The sequence below is a fragment of the Pelodiscus sinensis genome, chromosome 13, assembly GCF_052426305.1.
Source record: "Pelodiscus sinensis isolate ZL-2025 chromosome 13, ASM5242630v1, whole genome shotgun sequence".
In the NCBI taxonomy this organism is placed as follows: domain Eukaryota; kingdom Metazoa; phylum Chordata; order Testudines; family Trionychidae; genus Pelodiscus; species Pelodiscus sinensis.
Window position 1 is genome coordinate 14,836,593 of NC_143064.1, and position 23,664 is coordinate 14,860,256.

Genomic DNA, 23,664 nt, shown 5'->3' on the forward strand with positions numbered 1-23,664 from the left:
CCTGGCTGACCCGGGAGCTCTTCTGGAGAGAAAAGCTACCCAGGTTGATGCCAGTTTCCTCCTAGTATAAGAACATGGTGGGAGGGTGATCTCTCTCCCACAAACCTTCCTCTACAGGGCTATGGGGGAAGCCAGATGTAACACATTCATGCTTTGTGCCTCCAGGCCACTTTCTCCAGCCCAGTTATGCCTGAGGTGAGCATCAGGTGCTGCTGCTCTCCTGTCTTTCATGGACCCGATATTGCTCCTTGCTTCCCAGCTCCTAGCCTCCTAAGGTGCTCAGAGCATTGCTGGAGAGGGGAAGCTAACAGCGAATCCATGCATCCTGGGCGTTTTTCCCAGGAGAATGCAGGAGTTAGGAACGAAGGGGACACAGTGCAGGGTGAGAGGCGGATGGGGAAATCGAGGAGGCCAAGCGGCAACGCGCAGCAGGGCAGCTGTGCAAAATACAAGTTTTCCCCAAGCCGCCATTTGTACTCCAGAGCTATTGCCCCACCAGCCAGGGGAGAAGAAGCTCCCGGGGAGAGGGAAGATAGCTAGGGGCTGCCACAGCAAGGACACCGCACAACCCCCACCCGCAGGGAAGGCCTCGGACTCTGCCAGAGGAGTGGGCCCAGCAGCCTGCCACTCGGGCTAACGGGATGCCGCGCCCCAAAGGACCTAGGAGCAAAGCTCACCCTTAAGTCCCGCCCCTCAACCTATGACTCTGCCTGTCCCGCCTATCTTCGTCGGCCCTGCCCCTCAGCCTATGACTGTCCCTCCTGCCTATCACTGTCGGCCCCGCCCCTCAGCCTATGACTGTCCCTCCTGCCGATCACTGTCGGCCCCGCCCCTCAGCCTATGACTGTCCCTCCTGCCTATCACTGTCGGCCCCACCCCTCAGCCTATGAATGCCCCCCTCCTATATGAGTTTGTATGCCTTGGCCCCGCCCTCAACTACAGCCCTAGCCCTTTCGCCAATCACCGCTGGCCCCGCCCCTCGACCGTCCCTTCTATCATCTCAGGCCACACCTCTCGACCTATGACCCTGCCCCTGTCTTCCCCCCCTCCCGCTCTTTTCCCTCTAGCGCCGCTCAGGGGTGACGCCATCTCCGTGCGCCGGTCGCCCCCCTGGCGCAAGCCGGCCGGACTGAAGGGAGGGAGCCCGTGGCCGGCGGGGGACGATGGCGGCGGCCTCGCTGTGGAAGGGGCTGGTGGGGATCGGACTCTTCGCCTTGGCCCACGCGGCCTTCTCCGCGGCGCAGCGTGAGTGAGCGGGACCTGGAGGCGGCGCGGGGGGTGAGGGGCTGTCGCCCGGGCCGGGAGCGGGGACGTAGCCATCCTCGTCCCCGCGGCCCCTTCCCCACACGCTGCTCGGGCAGCGGGGGAGGGGCAGTGCGGGCGCCTGGGCGTCGCGGGGTGGGGGTGGCGCGCAGGAGCGGGGCGCGGGTGCTGGTGGCAGCCGGGACGAGGCGGAGTTAGATGAAGGCGGCAGAGAGATTCCGGGGGCAAAGCGGGGCCGGTTCTTACTGAGGAAATCCCTGCGCCTCAAGCCGTTTGCCGAGGGGGAGATTTGGGGACGCATGGCCAGCCGCGAGCTGGGCCTGGGCAAGGAAGGGCGGGTAGGGGGGTACCACACAGAGCTGTGATTACAGATGAAGCCGGAGGGGGTAGGTTGGCCCAGAGCTTTACATATATTCAGAGGAGGAAAAGAGTGTGTAAAGTGTAGCCAGTTCTCTTTTGAGCCCATATGTTAATTTTCAAGCCTCTCTTGTAGAGATCCTCAATACCTTTAAAGCAAAATGGTATAATTTCTCCCAAATTGCTTGCTTTGGGAATCAAGGATCCAGTTACTTTATGTAACCAGGATCAGAAAGTCCTGGTCAAGGACTCTTGCTTGGAAAGATTAATAACCCCTTGAAAACATTTACACGCAGGCATCAGCATGGTTCTAGCTGTGGTAGGTGGCAAACCTAAATATTACACGTTTCTGAAGCCTGTCTAAGGTTATTTCAAATTCCTAACTTTCCGTTTTTTAAAATACTGTTTTTCAATTCTAGTGGGTTTTGGAGACACCACTTGCTAGAATCGTGTCAGGATTGTGGTGGGGCAATACGGGAACAGGCTATGGCTAGGTCACTGAATAAGCAAGTGGAGAAAGAGGGACTCTGGCCCCCTGTGCTACTGGCCCAGGAAGTTTTTGGGGAATAGCCCTAAGAGTCCAGATTCCCCCTAGCTGGAGCTTCTCAGTAAGTTTCCAACCTTTTCTTGGAGGGATAGGGGTGTGGGCTTACTTACTCCCATGGCTGCTGAGTGTACAGGTTCTGCTGAACCAAGCTCCTGCATCCTTGCTAGACAGCCCCAAAATGAGCCAGGCTTCTTCCTTCTCTACTTCCTCCAGGCCTGGTATTGGCTGAAGATGAAGCCGGAGGGGGTAGGTTGGCCCAGAGCCTTTCTTTAACCACTTGAACACTGGGACCTCCTTTTTCTGCTGCCTCACACATGCCAACAATGTGTATAAAATGATTTAAAGGACTATCTTTCCATTTTTTTAAAACTAAATCTGTTAGTATCTAAGATGCCACAGGACTGCTCATTGTTTAAACGACTTACAGTGGTGTTTATAATTCAGAAAAAGATGTCCTTTAGTTTTACAACCCAGAGTTATCTGAATTTTAGGACAGATTAAGTTAATGCAAAATGTGCTTACAAAATTCCACACTACTGCATACCTCTGACTAGAATGAAAATAATTAACTGTATTGAGCTAAATTTCTGCCTGTAATGTCTTGTAGAATTAGGCTGATAAGTATAGCATTTATAAATGGCAGCATTGTGACAATAGACATACACTCTGGTTGGCCCGGTGTGGAGTTGCAACTTCGGTTGCAAGATTCCTGTACAGGAGTCAGGATTGGGGTATATGAGGGGCTCAGGTCAGGGTGCTGGGGGCAATGTTCCCTCTAAACTGCTGCAGGACAGCTTCACAGGTGATTAATCAGCCCCCCTCAGTCAGTCCGCTCTCTGCATGGAGCCCTAAGCCTCTGACTGGGTTGGACTGATTAAGCACTTATAAAGCTGTGCTGCCACGCAGCTTAGAGGGAACACTGGTTGGGGGTGGGGGGGTGGAGGACAGGTTGCAGGAGACAGGGGCAGGGTCCTGAGGATGGGAGGAAAAGCAGGGGAGTGGGGCTAACTTGCCTGGCCTGGACCAGGTTGCTGCAGCCGGGCAACTAAGACTGGACAAGGGCCAAGGCAGGATCATCAGCCCTTTCTGCAGCAGATGGGGGCCAGACCATGAGGCCAACGCCTGGATCGGGGTGGGCCGCTGCAGCCACATCCCCAGAGGGACCTATTCTGTCCCCATCATGAGCGAGGGCAGAGCAGGAATGCCACCAGCCCTTCTTGCAGCTGGGGCTGAACCTCTGTAGTCGCACAGTTAAGCTGACTGGGAGACCGCGATCTTCCCCTTGAGACTCCCAGATGGCCCCTGTGAATTGACTACTCCAGATCAAAAGCCCCAGACTCTTAGCAGAGTGGCATGCCACCTAATTTCCACCTCTGAGTAGAGGGCAGGCATTAGAACTCCCTTCCCTGAGTGTGGCCAAGAAAGCTCTAGCACGGAAAGAAAGTGTGTCCCGGGCAGGAGCCCGTAGCAGGAAGCAAAGTGTGTTGGTGCATTGCTAAGAGATACCCAGTCATTTCTAGAATCTTCTCAAGTCTTCCAGTGTATTCTCAAATGTTCTCTGTGACAGACGGTGTGACGGACACCTCTCCTTTTTATAATAGTTTAGATTTTCATAATGATTCTTTACACATAGTTCCTGTACCTTAATGAATTCTCACCAACACATCCATAAAGGCTACTCATTTTTTAATTCTGTAAGAGGTTTGTGCTACAGGTACTATATTCCATATATGTATTATGTACGGTACCTTAAGGGTGTATAAGGAGGAATCATTTATTACATTTAGTAGTCTGCTGTTGAAGTAGTAAAAAATTGCAGATTGTCTTGTGCAGAAATTTGCTCTTCAGTTTACTAGTAATGATGACCAGTTTAGTCAAGTTCAATAGGAACAGTAGCGATATACATTGCAATAAAAATAAAACATTGATTTATGAAGAAATGTATAATGCTGGCTATGCTACAGCTTGATTAGCTAGATCGGAAATAAATAGAGAATTGTTTCTGCGTATGTGCACTCCATCACCAGCCCTCTTCCACAGACTTCTCTTATGCAGAAGAGATGGAGTTATCCCTGAAATTATTTTTCAAGGCAGGCTTGGAAGATCAAATATGATCTGAGGAAGTAATTGTGGAAACAAGATTAAAAGTGGCAGTTACTCCAACACCTAGAAACACAAACACGACTGGAATATAAATTCATTTGCCTTTTTAAAAAAAAAAATTAACTTAGTACGTCTTTATTTTGTAGATCGTTCCTATATGAGATTAACAGAAAAAGAGGATGAAACATTGCCGATAGATGTAAGTTGTACATTTGAATTATGTTTAGAAGACTTAAGACTAGATAACTTAGTCTCTTGCTTTTATTTCTGTTCATATTTTTTGTTGAACAGAATTGAATTTTTAATCACACGATCTTTCAAGTTCTCATTCTGCTGGAGGATGTTTCACCAAGCAGTTCTAACTCCAAGTGATTCATTACAGCTCTTACAAAGTGTTTGCAGATGAGAATGTTAGACATTCTTCTCCTTCTTTAGAACTGTTGGTGAAATGGCCCCTCTAGGAATTCTCTGGCTTCTGTAGGTAGAATTTGGAAAATCCTTGCATAAGTCTTCTGTACTCTGCAATATAAACATCCACCTCCCTCTGGCTTTTGTTGGCTGACACTTGTTTATTCAATGCTGTTAACCCAGCATAACTTGCTTTGTTTACTTCAGTGTTTTTATTTCTGATTTTGATTGTCTTTCTTCATTGACAAATATAAAAATGACATGTAGAAGTGGACTTGACTAGATGTCATTTTTCACAGTTCTGGAGGTCACAATTTTATCTCAGTATTAGATTCATTCTTTTACAGCCACAATCTGAGTGCACAAAATGGTGATTAAGTGCTCTGAGGAATATAGAATCTGCCTGCAGAACTGTCCAAGGCAGCTAGATCTAGTTTGGAGGGGACAGGGTAGGTGCCAGGAAACCTCCCTTGTGGTCCTGCTTTTGATATTGACTTACAGTGTTACCCTCACTGGCAAGCTACTTAATCCAACTCAGTCTCCCTCACTGTCCAGTAAAATGGGGTATAAGTTACTTGCCCATTTTCATAAGTTCCTGGTTGAAAAAATGTGTGCACTTGTGTAAAACTGAGCAAACCAGTGAAATAACTTTACAATTGATGTCATTGTTTAGCAACCTCTGTGTTGTGTATTGTATCTCTCTCTGTTGCAGATAGTTCTTCAAACACTGTTGGCCTTTGCACTTACGTGTTATGGAATAGTACATATTGCAGGAGAATTTAAAGACATGGATGCCACTTCAGAACTAAAAAATAAGTATGTTGGGGTTTTACTGTTCATTGACATGCACTTTCCTGTTGCTCTATAAATAAACTTGGCACATCCTGTGACATAGCACTGCCAGAAACATTCTGTTTTTTAGCTCACGCCTGCTTGACTATATGCTGTAGATATGACGCTGGGAAGGACAGGAGGGGCCAGGAAGCTACCACCTATCTGGCTCTGGTATTCTAGACAGGATGAAGCTACAGGAGTGAATGGGACACTTTCTGCCCTTCCTTGTCTTCTCCCTTAAGCCTCCTAAAAGCCCACTGCGTAGAAGTAGTGGTGTGAGTGGGTGAGGATTAGGGAGGTATGAGGACACTGAACTGTTCTTGTCCAGTGGGCTCAGTGGCAGACTGAGAGGCAGAAGTTCTTAGCTCCAATCAACTCTGTTTTCACATCAGTAAATAGGGATAATACATATCCCCTCCTAATTTGTTTGAATTGTTTACATGCTATAGACATGCCAAATTGTTATAGATGGAATTGTATACATCTTGTGAAGGGTTTTGAATTGAATTTTGTGGCTAGGAAATGAGAAGCAGAAAACCTGCTCTTAGAGAGCAGTCTGAATAATATTGGACTTAAATAAATCCGTATAAGATTGGCAGTACAGGGGGAGCTGAAAGTAAAATGCTAAGAAGTGAGAGTGAATTAAGAGCATTATTAGTGCTGAGGCAAGGTCAAAGGGAGGAGGGTGATGCTTCATAGGTAGTTAACATGTGTATATAAAGAAGCAGATGGAAGGGAGAGTAAAGCTTATTAATGCTGTAGATGTTTTCTGTATACTAAGCAATTGGCATAACTATCTCCCCAGTAGTAGCATCTTGTAGCTAAAATTCTTAATGTTTGTTATGCTATAGGAAATGTGGGTAACAGCTAGAGACTTGGCACCCCATAATTGGTAACAGCATTTATTTTTCTGTTTGTAAAAATCTGGTATTTCCAGGAGTGTTTTGTCAAATGATCCATCTAAAGCCATGTTAATTTCATTTTTCATATTTATTTTAAGGACATTTGACACATTAAGGAACCATCCATCTTTTTACGTATTTAACCATCGTGGTAGAGTATTGTTCCAGTCTCCAGACATAGTGAATTCTTCAAACCAAGATGCTTTGTCGTCCAGTGCGTCATTGAAGTTACGAAAACTTGAACCTCTGCGCCGTTAAAGTTTTTACAGATTATAATAGAACAGGACACTGAGATGTAATATTGGAGTTGGGGGATGTAAACACTTTTTTAATTTCTGGAGCAGTATTTATATTGATCTTCCAGACTTTATAAAATATATATATATATATAACTAAGGACCTTCTTTGTACACCGTTAATGCAAATGACTGAATTGTGAGTGGGCAGTGGAGTGTAAGTTATTGCTACAATTATGCTGTGAAACACATCTTTGAACTTTCATATATTAATGTTGCAGTTGATTTTTTTTGTTAGAACTATTCTTATCCTTAAGAAAAGGCAAAGTTTTAATTTTAATGAATATTCTTTGAAGAGAGGGAATGCTTTAATGCTATTTATTTTCTTGATTTTCTTGTATTACCCTTTAAGAAACTCCGTCAGATATAATGGATGCATTGCAGCATTTAGCAGCAAGAAAAGTTAGGACAAGAAGCTGTCTCCTGTTCCTAGAAAGTCTGAGATGCACATTTTGGGTCTGTTTGCTGTCATTTTCACAATGCTAGAAAAGTGGCTGTGTTGGACGGGTTTTCTAAGTCTTAATTTTCAAGTTATTCTCCTGTTTAAAAACATACTATTCTATTGCTCCCAAATTTGTCAAGAATGCTACAGCTGGTAAATGTACAGGAGAGACTGCTTGGTGTTTTTTTGATAATCAAATATGTTCAGCTTGTTTATCCACTGTATTTGTATTGATCTCTGTGCATGTATGCAGGAATGTTCATAAGATGGCTCAGTCATATTTCAATACCATACACAGCCCCAGAAACTAGTTTCTCTCATATGCATTCTGAGGAGCAGTTTTCATAAGTATTATAAAGAAATATCCATTCTAACAGATTGTATATGTTTTCCAATAGGGTGCTTTAAGGATTAGGGGGCTAAATGTGCGTGGTGTCACTAGGCCCTGAAGCATCAAATCAAGCTAATGAAACTTACCTCTGAGCCATTAGCTGACTTGAGAACTGTTTTGAGGGCACATGTTCTTAAAGCATGGCTTAGCCTTTAACCTTTACTAACTTTTTTAAAGGCTGGTTTTACTGTTTAACTTTGTCTAGGTGTGGCATTTCAAATTGGTAACAAAGTTTCTCTGCTGCTTCCATGACATAGCAGAGATCCTTTGTATTGTGTAAAATGCTTTACAAGGCCCACATTGATTGCTGTATATTCCCTCTGGAAGAGCTCTTACTTCAGCATGCAAAACTCAGCCTTTTACCCTATTTAAAAAAAAAATTTTTTTTTATTCAACCCAGCAATCTGAAAGTTCAAAAGCAAAAAGTATAGGAAAGCCACAGAAAACTAAGCACCTTCTGCTGGTCCATCTAAGGGCCTAGTATCTGTATGAGAACAGCTGTATGGGTAGTTGCTTGGAGTAGTTTTAAGAATGTCAGTAGGAGGTTCTTTGGGCTGGTTAAATATCCAGAAGGATTAGTGTGGTGGTTAAAACATTAGTCTTCGATCCCCTTCCCCCAGAGTCATAAATAAGCTCTATTAACTGATCGCTGCTACCTTTGAAATCCTTGAGCTGTCCCTTTTAACTTCATTTTTACATACAAGGCTGGTATATAAGGAAAGGACTGCTTTTTGCCCTGACAGCTGATCTGGAGGAAATAGATATATCTAAGCCATCAAGACTCTTGCTAGCTATGGAGGAGCACAAGTGGTATGGGAAATGAAATGAGGTTCTCATGCCATTGGATTAAATGACAAAAGGTGAAGAAAGAAGACCTGAGCTTATGTTACTGGCCTAGAAGACTGATATGCCAATTGTTTGGCAGCATACCATTTGCCTAACAGCTCTAGAGCAGGGCTGCTCACCTTTTAGTATCTCAGAAGCCATGTTCATGCTGCTGTCAGGCTGTCTAGACCTACTTGGCGCAAGAGGTGCTACAGTGTGAAGTCTGGCGTCCTGCTTGGAGCAAAATGTTTGTGTCTCAACTCTCAATGTTTCAGTTTGAGAGCTGCAAAGCACTTTGGTGGTTGCATCTGGCCTGTTAATCACATGAGGCGTAGCCTTACTCTTTAGGAAACAATGGTTATATCATAAAGCTGTACACTTTTTCCTATCTTGCAATGCCCAATAAAGAATCGATATCCTTACGAAGCTTTTGGTCATAATTTCTCTCCTGACTTTCTTGCACCCTGCCACTGCCAGGGCAGTGAGGGTTCTATAGAAATCCTTCAGATGGAAGTTGTAAACAAACCAGGGGGAGAGGACCTTACCATGCCTCAACTACTTTAGCCATGAATATCTCAAGCACTTTCAACAGGGACCCTACAACTCCAAAAGCTCTCCAGGACTTTGTCTACACTGCTAACTTTTGCCAGCAGAGGTTATGCTAATCTATTCAAGGGGGTTTTGTGCAAAAATGGCTCAAACTGATGAAGCACTGATTAGCATTTTGTTGCACAATTTGCATAATCTGCTGGCAAAAGACAGCAGTGTAGACGTAGCCCAGGGGTTTATGGTCTCTCAGGGCTTCTACCCTGCAGAGAAGCTGTTTCCCCTTTTAGGTGGCTGGAATCCATTCAGGGGCAACTAAGCCTACGATGGCATGAGCTCTACCTCCCCTAGTGCAGCTCCACCGTGGCTGGAATACACATTTTTCTACTATAAACACATCCTAGGAGTCAGCATCCTCCCTTGCTTCAAAGGGGCAGGAAGAACTGTAGCTGCCTTGTCATCATTAGCACTTCTAGTGAGCCCAGAGGACAGGTAGGGAAAGTGGGGAGGAGAGATTTTGACTGTTTAAATTTTAACACAAGCAGAAAACTTGTACCTGCTCCCTGCATGACAAAACAGCCCTGAGGAGCCAGGTTACTTTGCCTTGTAGTTCACACTGAAGCCTCTCAAATCATTCAGCATAACAATGGGGGAGAGGGAAAGAGGACAGAACTGGTACTCAATCGAACTACACCAGAGCATGTCAACTCTGTTTTGTTCACAGATCAATCATTTTTAAAAACCTGGACGGAACCAAAAGCTAAATCCCTAAAACCTCAGCAAGTTAATTCATTGTCCTGTCCTGGTAGCTTAATCCTCCCTTTTCACCCAAGAAAGGAAAATGAAAGTTCACAAATGAAATGTCCAGGAGAGTAGAAGGGCTAGACGTACTACCCGCTTTCTCTTTAGTGCAGATTAGGTGAGGTACAATTGCTCACCAGGGCCTACTGGAATGCTAAAAGCATGGGGAAAGGAACCACACAATCATAGCTATGGATCACACCTTGGTGCCAGCAATCTGTACAGCCCATCAGCTCGACATCTGATTCAAAGATAGGCCTGAAATGGAGTTAAATGTCCCCTTGCACAACTGCAAGGTGTTTGGGAATTTTACAGGGGGCCATGTTAAAATGCATTAGTCCCAGCCAGATGTTATATCAAAACTGGCCCCATGGAGTCAATTTCTGGTGTTTTTGCCAGCTGACCGCAGGCTCCAGAACCATCCTTTTTAAGCTATGCGGCCAGGCACAATGAAAGGAGCGTTGCTGGAATTGTGAAATAGCCACAGAAGCTTGGGTAACTACCAGGCTTACACAACAACTGATGAAGCAAGGCAAAGAGCAAATTCTCAGTGCCTCTGCCAAAGGCAGGCTCCCTTTTAGCTCACATGATAGCGCTGCTGCCCATGCCCAACCATGGTGTGTGCTAGACAACTCAGACACAGTAGTGAGGAACAGAGACAAGACCTTGCTACTCGTATGCCCTGCCCACCAACCCAATGGCACTAAACCTGCAGCTTGATTGCCTTGGCCATTTAAACTGTCCAGTTACAGTACAAAGTGGGAGGCCGAGTACCACCGGATCACATTAGTCACTCACCTTGTGTTGGCGTATACAATGACACGGAAGAATCCAGCCCCCAGTTCTTGGGTCTAGCTGGCACAGAGCTTGTGGGGAAAAGTATATCAGAACCAGATAAGAAAAAGCGATCAGAAAGCTAAAGGGGATGGTCCCAGGACAACAGCAGGGCCTCTGCTCATCCTATCGCCAAACTTGGGTGGTTTGGATTGTGTTCATTGCACTGGCTTAGCGCTATTGCCATGGAACTCTGTATTCTGTGTACCAACCAGAACAGGCTGCAATCGGCAGAGAGCTGGGTTTCAAAACTTAGGACCATCCTGGAAACCTTGGCAATACTTTAAACACATGAAGTTTTCGAGGGATCCCTAAAAGCTAGCTTCCTGCATGGTGTAAAGTGACAGTTGTCTAGTGGCTGAAAAAGTAATGTGTGTGTGTGGCGGGGGGCTTATCGCAATTATGTTCATGTTGGCTATTGGGTCACAGACTGACGCCTCCAGTGAGCAGGGCTCTTCACCCACTTATAGAGAGCATTGGGAGACCCACTCTCACCTTTCATCATTCAGATCTCCCGCTGGTAAAAACACAACACTATAAGCGTGCACAGGCAGCAGGCATGTCACAGACTGCTGGCCAACGTTCTCCTGCCCTGCAGCCATCCCTGGTGGACCAAGGCCCAGGAATACATTTGGCAGCTTGAGCAACCTGCCCCAGACACAAACAACCCACATTTTATCTCCTTGGGTCTGCTCCTGGGGCTGTGGGTCTGGAGTTTCTTAACTGCCTTTTTCAGTAGAGCTGAACCCCAGGAGTGAAACAGCAGCCAGGGCCCTAGAAGGGCAACTGCAGTTTTCAAAGCATTAGAAACAGGAGGGTTCGTCACCAGGGAAAACTGCTGGCAAAGATCAGTTTTCCCTGGAGTTCTTCTAGCTAGAAGAAACAGTTGAGGGAAGAGTTAACGAGGATGCTGAAGTGTCTGTGCCAGAGATTAAAAACCATTCTTGCTACAACTCTTCAGGCTTCCGGTGACTTCGGTCCATCTCATCTTTAGAAAGAGTAGCAGTTACCATGTATGTTAATCAGCACATCTCTACAACTGGCTCGGCTCCTGGCCGAGAAGCTCCGCATTGGACAGGGCTCCTCTCTCTCAAAAGGGTTAGACTCCCATGTTGTAGATGGCCAGAACAACCAGGCAATCACAACCCCATCTAGGCAGGAGAAAGGTGAGTCGAACGGGGCACATCACAATGGTCAGACCAAAGGTCCATCTAGCCCAGTGTCCTGTCGTTGATAGAGACCAGTACCAGCTGCCCCCCCGAGGGGAATGAACAGAACGGGATCGTCACGTGATCCATCCCATTTTGGCAAACAGGCTAAAGCTACCATCCCTGCCCATCCTGGCTAACAGCCATCAATGGACTGGTCCTCCATGAACTTGTGTAGTTCGTTTTTGAACCCTGAACTAACCGGGAAGGACAAATATACCATGAACTTTAAATAGTTTTCTGAAGTCATCTCAATTCTCCTTTCGTGCCTATAGAACATCCCCACCACGGAACGCTTCTCCCACCACTGCTCAGACCTGCTGAACAAGAGGGCACATGCTGGAGCCAAATGGTGACCATCTATTAGAACATTCCTCAGGAGGAAAGGTCCACCAATCACTGCTCGCTGGTTCCTGCCCACGTTCCACTAGGGCACAAAAAAGAGCCTGGCAGTTTACTGATAGACCAAGTAATATTGGCATGACCTCCTGACTTCTCTCCATTGCCCTGCAGAGGCCACTGACCAGACCAATGCTGGCATATCCCAGGGACTTACAAGGATCCAATACTCCTGAAGGGAGGTTAGAGAAGGGACAGTAATTGGTTAGCGTGTCACTCTCAGGCAGGCACAGCCAGACCACACAGTTTTCAACGAGTCACCAGAAATTGACCCTTCCTCCTTGGCAATGGACCAGGCTCTTCCCACCAGCTATCATCCAGCAGGATGCCAAACAAGCACTTTGTGCTTCCCCATTTTCTACAAAATCCTAGTCAATTTAAACCACCCCCCACCAAAAGTATTTTGAATTGAAACAAAAGATTAAGGCCAATCAATTTCAGCTTTTCTACGATTTCCACTATACATCTAACCAGTGGTTCCCAAACTTTTCAGCATCACGCCCCCTTTTTGATTTTTGAGAAACCCTCACTCCCCCGCCCCAATATAGCAGCAAAACTTGTTGAGGGGGGAAAAAAGGAACTGGTGGGAGATGAGAAACAAAATAGCAGCAAAACTTGGGGGGGGAGATTGATGGGGGGAAGATGGGTCACTTCACACCCCCCCAGTTTAGGAACCCATGATCTAAATGTTTTCATGGCAGACTGAAAAGCAGCTGAGCTAGCATAACATAATCCAGTTGGCTCTTCACACAAAGTTGCCAGGGCTGAGAAATATTAAGTGTGGTTGGGCAGGGACTGATTGATGGATAAAAGTAGATGCATCTTGATTTTAAATCCCAAGTGCAGATGCCCAGGTTTTTAAAATTCCTTAAGGGTTTCCTGTCTTTCTCTGAACTGTCCCCACCTTTCCATTTCTGTTGTTCTGCACCCTGGAACCTGGTCTGCGCTAATTGTAACTGCGTTACTGCAAATCCCTAGTGTAGACATGGTACTCTAATGTATACAGTTACTTGCACTGAAGTAGCTAACCTCACTTTGAAACATGCACTGGGCTGAGCAGAACGTGAAGCCAGGATTAGCAGCAAGACTACGAGTACAAGGTACCACTGTACAAAAAACCACAAACGGTACAGAGATCTCAGTATATTGGCAGGGACACCCGTTGTCAGCAATCAGTTGGCTAAGGGGGAAACAAAGATGTGACAGTCCCTTCCTCCAGACTTTATGGAAACTGGCTTATGAATATAAATGTGTGTAACTCAGGTGCTTTAGCCAAAATGCCTCATGTAACCTGTTAATTGTAATGTTATGATCTGCTATCTCCTATTTTAGTGTATGTATCATTCTTGCATGTGAAGTTAGAAATAGGAAGTATGAAACTGTTTATAGCTTTAAATGTGCTAATGAGAGCCATTACTGGTGCCCCAGAAGCCTAACTTGATCAACTCAACGACTTGTAAACAGCCTTGTTTGTCCTTTAAATCCACTATGTGACCCTATCACCTGGTACTGAATTCCATTTTGACCGTGGTATTTTTCCATGGAAGGGGGGATGGAAAACAAAGGGTTCCCACCATGGGGAATGTCTGTCTAAGCAATGGGAAGCTAGCAGCCCTTTGTCTTCGGCTGGCCTGACACACTCAAAGGATGCAAAGAGGTTTGCAGCACCCAGTCCAAGAGGTGGTCTCTGATTTGAAGATTATACCAGAAATAAGAACAGCTCTTTAGACTAAGAATTTGTATGCAATGTTTCTTAGCGAATTTGAATTAGCTATGCATTTTCATTTCATTTTAATTTAGTTACTTTGATCTCTTTTCACTTGCAACCACTTAAATCCTACTGTGTACACTTAATAAAAACACTTTTGTTTACTGTTGCCTTCCTCTGTAGCATGGGGCACGGATCACTTGCTGGAGGATTCTCTGTATCTTGCGGTCTTCAAACCATGATTTGAGGACTTCAATATCTGAGATATAGGTCAGAGGATTATTCCAGGAGTGGGTAGGTGAGATTCTGTGGCCTGCACTGTGCAGGGGGTCAGACTAGATGATCATAATGGTCCCTTCTGACCTTAAAGTCTATGAGGCCCAGCGTAAATAACTGTTAGCTGGGGGGCAGCAGCCACTATGCGTCTCTTCCATTGATAAAGGGGGCTTAGCTGATGAGCTTTCACTAGGTAAAAGATGGATTTATTTTGAGAGTTTTGGTACCATTTGGGGGTTGGGTTCCTGGGTACTGAGCCCTAGAACTGCGTCCAGTCAGAGCTGAAGTGACTCAGTGTCTGCATTGCTCTGTAAAGAGGCGGTTACCCCAACTCTGTTCTGGGGAGGCCAAAGGATCTGTCCCAGCAGGACAGTGGTGGGGAGCGCCATAGAGCAAGGCAGCGGGCCTCAGTGGCACAATAAACACACTGACAAACAATCCAAAAGGGACTTCTGTGATCGCCCCCTGCCACAGCTACCACTGCACAAAACCCCACAACAGTACAGCAAAGAGTCTATAGGCAGGGGCACCTGTTATCACCAATCAGTTGGCTGGGGAAACAAAGGCCATCAGGGGCTGTGAATGCTGCACCACTATTTCCAATGAGGACGGAATTAGGTGTTATAATGGGATCCATTTTCCTGCCTGGCAACACAAAGCACCCCCTTTAAGGCCAGCTCTGAGGCGAGGGATAATCCTGTGCAAGAAGCAAAAAGCAACCCAGTCCAGACAGATTTTCATTATTGCTCACTAGATAAGTGTAACTTCAGAATAAGTTTCCAGGTGCATCAGCCAAACAGTATGTCTGCTGCAAGGCCAACACTGACCTGCCTACCATCTCCTTTTGGAAGAGTCATGTATTAGCAGAACTGGACAATTTGCCTTCCACCCATTATTCCACAAACAACTCGAGAGCTAGGCTGCAGTAGGACAAGTCACTTTAAAAATTAAAGAAAACAATTAATGTGTCAGCTGTGCACTGAGAAATGTAACATGCTGCAAAACTTGGAAAATAGCTTGTGAAGAACCTGTTTGATTTTTCATGGCAGGAATCATATTACAGTGCAGCTGCACAGTAACACTCACAAGTAGCAAAACATTTTCATCGCTTTTTAATCTTGTCTTTTTTTTTAAAAGCCTTTCTAAATACATTCTCATCCCTATGCCCTCCACTATAACAACTAACAGCGTAGCACACGTCAGAAGGCAGTTGAATATCATCATGAATACTAATTAACCTAATCCAGGCATGTCCAAAGTCCGGCCCGCGGGCCAACTGCGGCCCGTGTTCCAGTTTAATACGGCCCCACAGGTAATTTGGCAATATCTATCTTTTATGGCCCCCAACGAATCCATATGTATTGAGATGAATACATTGTAAAATCTCATTTAACGTCAGTTGGTCTAAATCAGTTATAAATATATTTGGACACAACACGTATACTTGGTGTTATGTTCCTGTTCATATTTTTTTAACTTAAAAGTTGACAACCTTTATTACCAATAATATGTAATGTACTTTACAATGTTCCTGACATATTTCAGCTCCCTGGATTTTTTTTTCATCTGGCCTTCAGATATGAAAGGCAGAGTGATTTAACACCTGTTTAGATTTGTCATCCATGTGACGAAATGAAAAGTATGCCGTTTGCAATAAACTTTGCATAAAATAGTTAATTTGCATTTAATTTTAATGGTTCAAAGAATGTCAGGCAAAATGGTCGGCCCTCACGCATGTTCACTTCATCAAATCTGGCCCTCTTTGAAAAAAGCTTGGACACCCCTGACCTAATCACACACCACATAGTCTGAGACCAGTGTAAACACAAACAGCCACCCAAAACTTTACTGTTACCATCAGACATTGTAAACCACTACAGAGGAGAAAGACATTTTCATAAATCTGACCAAACACCAGCTCCAGCCTCCAACAGGCAGCTCCCGTAGCTATATGTCCTCTTGGCATAAAGTCATTTGGACAGTTCCATGACAGAATCCCTGTTAGGAAAATCTGAGGCCACCAGCTCTATACAGCTGCAATGGCAAACTAGGCTAGTGAGTGGGCCACATGAGTGTCCCTCCTTCCTCTCAGTGGGTTGCAACATGGTTGTAACCAAGGTGATTTCCTGGCATAGGGTAGTTTTGCTAACTGCACTTGCGTACCTAGAATTTGTGGGGTGGTGACTGAAGCATAGCAGCACTTCGATTGAATGCAGAAAGAGCGTATGTTTCTTACAGACGTTATGCAAAATCAGCACGCACCTCACTTCACATGCTCTTGGTTTACATGCGTGTCAGCAAGTAACATCGCTAGGGGAAAAAACCCAACACGTATTGAAACTAGTGGAATCTGGCAACCCTGCACGTGGGCAATGCAAAACAAAATATCTTGTGGGCCACATCTAGAACCTCGATGAGTCACATGCAGCTGTTGAGCCGCAGGTTACCCACCGCTGCCATTCAACCTCTAATGACCATCAACGTAGCAGTGATGAAGCAAATGGATCGGGGGAAAGCTGTTCCAGCTCACACTCTCTCAACAGTGGTTGTTATGATCCTGATAAGCTGGAGCATGGGTCTGACATCAACAAGATGAAATCCAATAAAGACAAAGTAATGTGAGAAGGAAAAATCAAATGCCCAAGTACAAAAGTAGGAAACAACTCTCTAGGCCGCAGTACTGCTGGTGGATGTTCCAGCTGGGCTGGAACAGTCCCCCACTTGGGCTCCCACTTAATCAGTTAACTGATCAAACGGGATTTTACATCTCTATTTTATAACCAGTTCCCAACAGTCTATTTCTTAGTGCATCACAGACAGGTTTATTGTGTTAAATTTACTCTAGGTCACCTCTCCTGATAAGATCGCAGGACGGTCCCAACTGACTGTGAAGTATTGGGACACTACAACCATCTTGTGCCTTAGCCAGCTGTCTCAAAACAAAGTTATAACTATGTAGCATTAACAGGTTCATGAAAACTCTGTTCTGAACACATTCCTTTTTCACACTATCCGCTGCTGCAGGCATCACATCCGTACATTTAGGTCCAAGAATTAGCTGGCATGTTTTATTTTTAAAGAACATGCTAAAAATGCCCGAGTGTGGAAAAAACTTTAACACAGCTGCTTTTCCTGACAGTTTTACTGTACCCGCAGTACTGTACCTGCTATGAAGAGGAAGTAATATCAGACAAGGACTATCTGTGGAAAGTTTCATGGTAAAAACAAAACAAAATGGTCTCATTTTAGTGGAAAAGAGTAAAACTGAGATATGATTGGGCAAGCAGTCCAATGGGAAGAGTCATTTTTCCATTAACAATTGCACTTGCTCTTTGGTTGGCCTTTATCAAGGCAACATTGATAATCTAAAAATGTTTGGAATATCACATCCTTTTACTACAAAGGAGGACAGGGGGTAATAACATTATACAAGGCAACCAAGTGGATTCAGGCTCAAAGCTCCCCCTAACACCTGGTCATAGGGACAATGATGTAAGACAAAAAAGCCGCTTTTCTCCATTTCAGTTACAATGAAGTCGTTGCTTTCAGGCACTGAGTAAGACTTGCTCTAGATCAGGGAGCTGAATATACCCATCCACTCCCTCCTTTTATAAAGCCAGCCTACACTCCTCTTTTCTGTTTCTATCTCCAGGTCTTCCTCTTGCATGGTGTTTGGTATGCTGTGCTCAGAAGAATTGGGCTGGCTGGCTACAAAAAGGACTTTCTCTTTGCAAAAAACACATTTCCCTAAGGTGTTGCCATTGTGCTGATTGGTAGCAAATCCTAGTTAAATCTACCAATTGGTGTCCATGGATTTTCATGTTTATAACTTTGAAGAGTCTTTGATGCTCTGAACCAAGGTCTAAACATACACATGGAGTGGTTCTCACAATACAATAGGTAATTTCCCAGTCAGGTACTCTCATCTTCTCATCGCTATTGGAGATGAGCCACATCCATCCATTCTGATTTAATTAGCATTGATGTCATGGTCCTATCTCTGTATCTGTTTTTTTCCCCCTTGTTCTTTGTTTCTTTTTCTCTTCAGCATCTGAGGAAGTGAGTTGTAGCTGACAAAAGCTTATGTTCGAATACCCTAATAAATTTGATAGTCTTTGAAGTGCCACCGGACTCCTTGTGGGCTCTTCTGAACTGAAGCTTTCCAGGTAATTATGTATTAAATGTCAGTCTTTTTTTCTTTAAGATTTTATGAGGGTGGGGGAAGGGAGGAATGCAGTTTCCATCTCACTGCTTCAAAACGCAGATAAGCTAGACTTTTGATAGTTTCGTGCTAAACATGCATATAGGATCCCTCAGGTGAGGAATAAGATCTTTGCTAGGTTTAATATGCTTTTAACAGTTATGGGCATTTGAAAATACCATTTGGGCACAGGTAAATTCTAATTTTACAAATGTGTAGCGTGCTTGTTAAGTTTCTCTGTAAGTGCCCAAATTACAAACCACAGTCATGGGTGAGTATCAGCCATAGATGCTTTGTCCCTAGTGACAGAACTGTTTGTCTGTCTCCATGGGGGGGAAAACTGTAGGAGCTAAAGGATGAAAACATGTTCATGTACCACTGAGTGCGCATATTAAAGCCAAAAGTCTAGGAATGAAAAAAAGATACATGCAGAAAAGCAAGCTCCAAAACACTTAACAGCCCATTGATATACTTAACACTTAGAAACTGTAAGCAATACATGCAAAATCTGGCCAGACTGCATAACATATTTCAAGGTATTTGTTTTTAACAATGTGGCAAGGTTATCAGAACTTTCATATTTCCCCAATACATTTCACTTTAACTGTGCAACCACCTAGCAAAGGACTCACACACACAAAAACACAACCACCAAAACGCCACAAGTTGCCAACAAGGAAGCACTTGTGGGTTTCAGAATTCCATTTCTTTACTGCATATAAGGTTAGCAATCCTGGGCAGAATCCAGATTCCTTCTTTGGGGCTCTCATAATGTTGCATGAAGACTACCCAAATAGGCAAACAAGTTACTGGTTTCTCTAAGGATGCAGCTGCTGCTTTTGGGGACGTGTACTCGTAATGACTGGCCTGAGCCAAGTATTACTTTTCTAGTGGTCTTACTTGTCTTGTGGATCTACTTTCTGTACTCTGCAACATCATTTCTTCAAATCACCAGGGTCTGATGAAATACATCCTAGAATACTTAAGGAGCTGATTGAGGAGGTATCGGAGCCATTAGCCATCTTTAAAAAGTCAAGGAAGTCAGTAGAGATTTCAGAAAACAGGAAAAAGGCAAATATAGAGACCATCTATAAAAAGGGAAATAAGGACAATCCAGGAAACTACAGACCAGTCATCTTAACTTCTGTGCTAGTAAAGATAATGGAGCAAATAATTAAGGAATCCATTTGCAACCATACGGAAGATAAGAAGGTGATGGGTAACAACATGGATTTGTCAAGAACAAATCACGTTAATCCAACCTGACAGTTTTCTTTGCTAGCATAACAAGCCTTTTGGGTAAGGGAGAAGTGGTAGATGTTACCCAGACTTTGCATAAAATGCTTTACTAGTCTCACATGACCTTCTTATCAATAAACTAGGGAAATACCATATAGATGGAGCTACTCTAAGGTGGGTGCATAATAGGTTGGATAACTGTTCTCTCAGAGTAATTATCAATGGTTCATAGTCACGCTGGACAGACATAACAAGTGGAGTTCCACAGGGACCAGTTTTGGGACCAATTGTATTAAATATCTTCATCAATGGCTTAGATAATGTCATAGAGATTACACTTATAACATCTGTGGATGATACAAAGCTGGGAGGGGTTGCAAGTGCTTTGGAGGACAGGGTCATAATTCAAAATGATCTGGGTAAACTGGAGATATGGTCTGAGGTAAATAGGATGAAGTTTAATAAAGGACAAATGCAAAGTACTCCACGTACGAAGGAACAATCTGTTTCATACATACAAAACGAGAAGTGACTGTCTAGGAAGTAATGCAGGGGTCATAGTGGACCACAAGCTAAATACAAGTCAACAGTGTGACGCTGTTGCAAAAGAAAGCAAACATTATGGTGTCATTTAAGTGGAATGTTGCAAGCAAGACACAAGAAGTAATTCTTCCCCTCTACTCTGCACTGAGTAGGCCCCAACTTGAGTATTGTGTCCAGTTCAGGGCACCACATTTCAGGGAAGATGTAAAGAAAATGGAGAAGATCCAGAGAAGAGCAACCAAAAATGATTAAAGGTCTAGAAAACCTGACCTATGAGGGAAGACTGAAAGAATTGGGATTGTTTAATTTGGAAAAGAGAAGGCAGAGTAGACATGATAGCAGTTTTCAAGTACCTAAAAGGGTGTTTCCAGGACAACAGAGAAAAATTATTCTCCTTATCCTCTGATGATAGGACAAGAAGCAATGGGCTTAAATTGTAGCAAGGGAGGTTTAGGTTAACATTAGGAAAAACTTCCTAATCATCAGGGTGTTTAAGCACTGAAATAAATTGCCTAGAGAGATTGTGGAATCTCCCATCACAGGAGTTATTTAAGAGCAGCTTAGACAGGCATCTGTCAGGGATAATCTAAGATGGTGCTTGGTCCTGTCATGAGGGCAGAGGACTGGACTTGACCTCTCGAGGTTCCTTTCAGTTCTAGTATTTGATGATTCTTCTTTAGTTGTTCCACTAATCTTTTCCCCACACATTGTAAGACCCTCATAGCTGATACCAGGCAAATTGGACTTCTATGCAAGCACTGCCTTTTATTTCTCCAAACACTCTGGCATTCATAGCTGGTTGCCTTAGAGTTACATTCACTTTCATGACCAAGCTGAGGCCATGTGTATTTTGGATGCCTGGCTGCATGGATTTCTCCTACTTTACCATTAGTCTACAAGTCTCATTAGCAGGGTTTATTTTTGAAGGTGCTATGTCGCACATCTCTCTTGGATAACTTTAGATCTGATTTTACCAAGAACTCTTCTCCTTTAACCCTTCACCCATATCAATGTGACATGTAAAAAAAAAAATTATTCTCTGCCTGCCACTTACAACTCACTAAGCTAGTTGGAAATGAAGAAAAGATATCATTCACTTGGGCAGGCAGCAGATTCTAAATATGAGAACATGTTAAAAAGCCAAGAGAGCAGCATCATGTGGCCATCTCGTCACGGTAAACATAAAATTCTGGATACAAATATAAAGCAACATTCTGGATGCCTTTCCCTTTGTTTTATTAAAAGAGCCAGAGAGTAAGGCTCATGCTCTTACTGACTAACCCTATGGGTATTTTGCTTTAGAAATCAGTTATTTTAATCCAGGAACTTGATTGTATTTCTGAGCAGGACAAGATACAGGCACTGAAATCCTAGCATGAAGACAGACAACCTTTCATAACAAATCCTTAAGAGATACATTTGCTCAAAGCAGTTTTATACGTGTCCATCCGGTTACTGTTATCATAGGGCCTATGCGAAGGTAAGTCTCTTTAATCTTACTCTGTAGTGGAGGCTTGTTGCTGGTGGAATCTCATTGTTGATGTTTTAACGGACAGGGTGTGGTAGGTAGCAAACTTGTATCTTTTGGAGTGAGGAGGAAGATGAGGAAGACTTATTTCTGGTGGGACTTGGGGGAGTTTGAGGAAGAGTTGCTGGCTGCAAAGTGTAGCCTTGCTAGCTGAAATCCATTTTCCTTCACATTCTGCCTGGATGGCCAGATTCCAAAGTACATTTCTATTGCCAGATACTTAAGTTGACCTCATTTTCTTCAGTCCTTCCTTCAAAACAATTGTAGATGGGATTGCTGGAGTTTGGTGTGGTTCCTACCTTATAATATGACCAATAATTTAGCATGTTCTTTGTTGTACAAGTCACCACCTGTTGCCATAATTGCTACTATCTCTTTTCTCTAAACCTGACTGTAGGTGTCGCAGTTGCCTTGGTCCATCTTTTTTGTTTTCATGAAAAAAGCGATCTTTTGTCCAGATCTGTTCTTTAAAGCTTGATATTCAATTTACAGCACAGCCATTTACAAATGAAACGGAGGGAGATATTAATTTTAATAAATGAGGTCTTGGATAAGCAAATTTTTCACATAGAAGTTTCACTAATTCTAATTGGATTGTACAGAAAACTCTTTCAAATGGAAAATGCTATGAAATACACACAAATTCAGCAGCTATTTCCATGATCTGTGACTCAGGGGGAAAAGAATTTAAGGTTAGTGTTGCCATGTTATCTGCATTCAATTCATATCGGCTCAACGACCTGCTGAAACGTTACTAGTTTTCTGTTGGTTCCTCTGATTGGTAAAAACACTTCTTGTTAAAGACTCTTCAATCAGATTGTGCACTTCTTAAAAATTAATAAATTGTTTATTTTATATATACACACACGTGTTCCAAAAATTCTTTTTATACAGTTAAAATATCAAATTAGTGATCTGGTAACAATACTGTTCAAAATAATCTCTTTTGTATGAACATTAAAATACACGTTTTAAAAGCGTTTCCTTTTAGTGCTTCCAAAGCACAGCGTGTGCCAAGGCCACCTGAAGAATCTCCGTCCTCTTCACAGGATGAAAGAGAACTGAAGTCGGGGACCTGGGAGGCCTCAGGTGCACTTTCATAATGTCTGTAGACAAAACAGAAGAGAGTCTGAGGTAGATTGTTTAGTGACCATCAGGTGGTAACAGTCACAGGGCTGTCTTTAGCTTTCATTAACACAGAATAGCAGTTTATTCAATCTACACTGAAACTCAAGTTTATAGGCATGGCTATCAGTTCCTGGGAACATGACCCTTGTCTCTGTGGTGGCAACATGCAACATTACCACATGGGTGTTTTTGGGAGGTTTTCTGAACACACAGGATCTTTCCAAAGAGTGCAGACAGTGTGCGTATTTGACAGGCACCATTTTTAATGCAACCTGCTGCCTACAGCACGTAAAATGTCTATAATGACAATGTTCAAATGAGTAAATTCTCATCACCTGCAGGAGGGGCAGCAATGGTTATTTTCTTCAGCCTGTTGAACGAATAGCACCCTCCACAGGAAAAAAGCCACACCTTTCATTGCAAATCCTTAAGGTTATAGCCCAGCTTCTGCCAACTGATGTTCTTAAAGTTAAAGCTCCACTGCTTCTTCTCAGACTCTGACAGTAAAACCACTTGACTGCCAAGATGGTGAGCGCATCAGCCGTGTCTTCCTTCATTCTTCTGTGGCACAGCAACTTCCCTGATCCGTGTTTGTCTCGCCGGTACACTGTTATCTACTGTTGACATGATTAACTCTGTTGGGTAGACTGCGGAACTCTATTTCCTCTAGTATTCTCTCTAAGTGTTGTATTAAGACCCGTTTTTTAAACCTAAGGAAGAGAGGGGAGTAATTTAATGTTGGTTTAAGCTCATACAGTATTTTTGTAAGGAAAAAATTAATGACTTTCACACTAATCACCCATTCAGCATATAAATCACCTTTCCAGAGTTTCTCTACGTCTTCAGAGATCCATTGTACATTTTGTAGCAAAAGTGTATATATTA

The 23,664-nt window shown here is 43.8% G+C and overlaps 2 protein-coding genes across 8 annotated transcripts in view; one reads left to right on the forward strand and one right to left on the reverse strand.

Moving 5' to 3' along the window:
- The first annotated feature begins 1,043 nt into the window (after positions 1 to 1,043).
- Positions 1,044 to 8,790, forward strand: MMGT1 (membrane magnesium transporter 1). The gene is made up of 4 exons (XM_075941027.2): positions 1,044 to 1,245; positions 4,417 to 4,469; positions 5,391 to 5,494; positions 6,513 to 8,790. Exons 1-4 carry the CDS (start codon positions 1,164 to 1,166, stop codon positions 6,670 to 6,672), a joined length of 399 nt encoding a protein of 132 aa, XP_075797142.1. The 5' UTR covers positions 1,044 to 1,163; the 3' UTR covers positions 6,673 to 8,790.
- Positions 8,791 to 22,476: 13,686 nt separating this feature from the next.
- Positions 22,477 to 23,664, reverse strand: part of LOC102446807 (integrator complex subunit 6-like) — a 72,323-nt gene continuing 71,135 nt past the window's right edge. For 3 of the 7 annotated variants that reach the window (XM_075941023.2, XM_075941020.2, XM_089781825.1), the window contains one exon: positions 22,477 to 22,757. In XM_075941023.2, coding sequence (XP_075797138.1) covers positions 22,583 to 22,757 — 175 coding nt within the window. In that variant the 3' untranslated portion in view covers positions 22,477 to 22,582. Of the gene's footprint in view, positions 23,490 to 23,664 lie in introns of all 7 variants that reach the window. The other 4 variants (XR_012906939.2, XR_012906937.2, XR_012906938.2 and 1 more) reach the window with 3 other exon arrangements.

Excerpts from the sequence above, each read along its gene's own strand:
- MMGT1 (XM_075941027.2), top strand. The coding sequence starts at position 1,164 with ATGGCGGCGGCCTCGCTGTGGAAGGGGCTGGTGGGGATCGGACTCTTC. Across the intron at positions 4,470-5,390 it reads ATGAAACATTGCCGATAGAT|ATAGTTCTTCAAACACTGTT; the intron begins GTAAGTTGTACA and ends TCTCTGTTGCAG. Across the intron at positions 5,495-6,512 it reads ACTTCAGAACTAAAAAATAA|GACATTTGACACATTAAGGA; the intron begins GTATGTTGGGGT and ends ATTTATTTTAAG.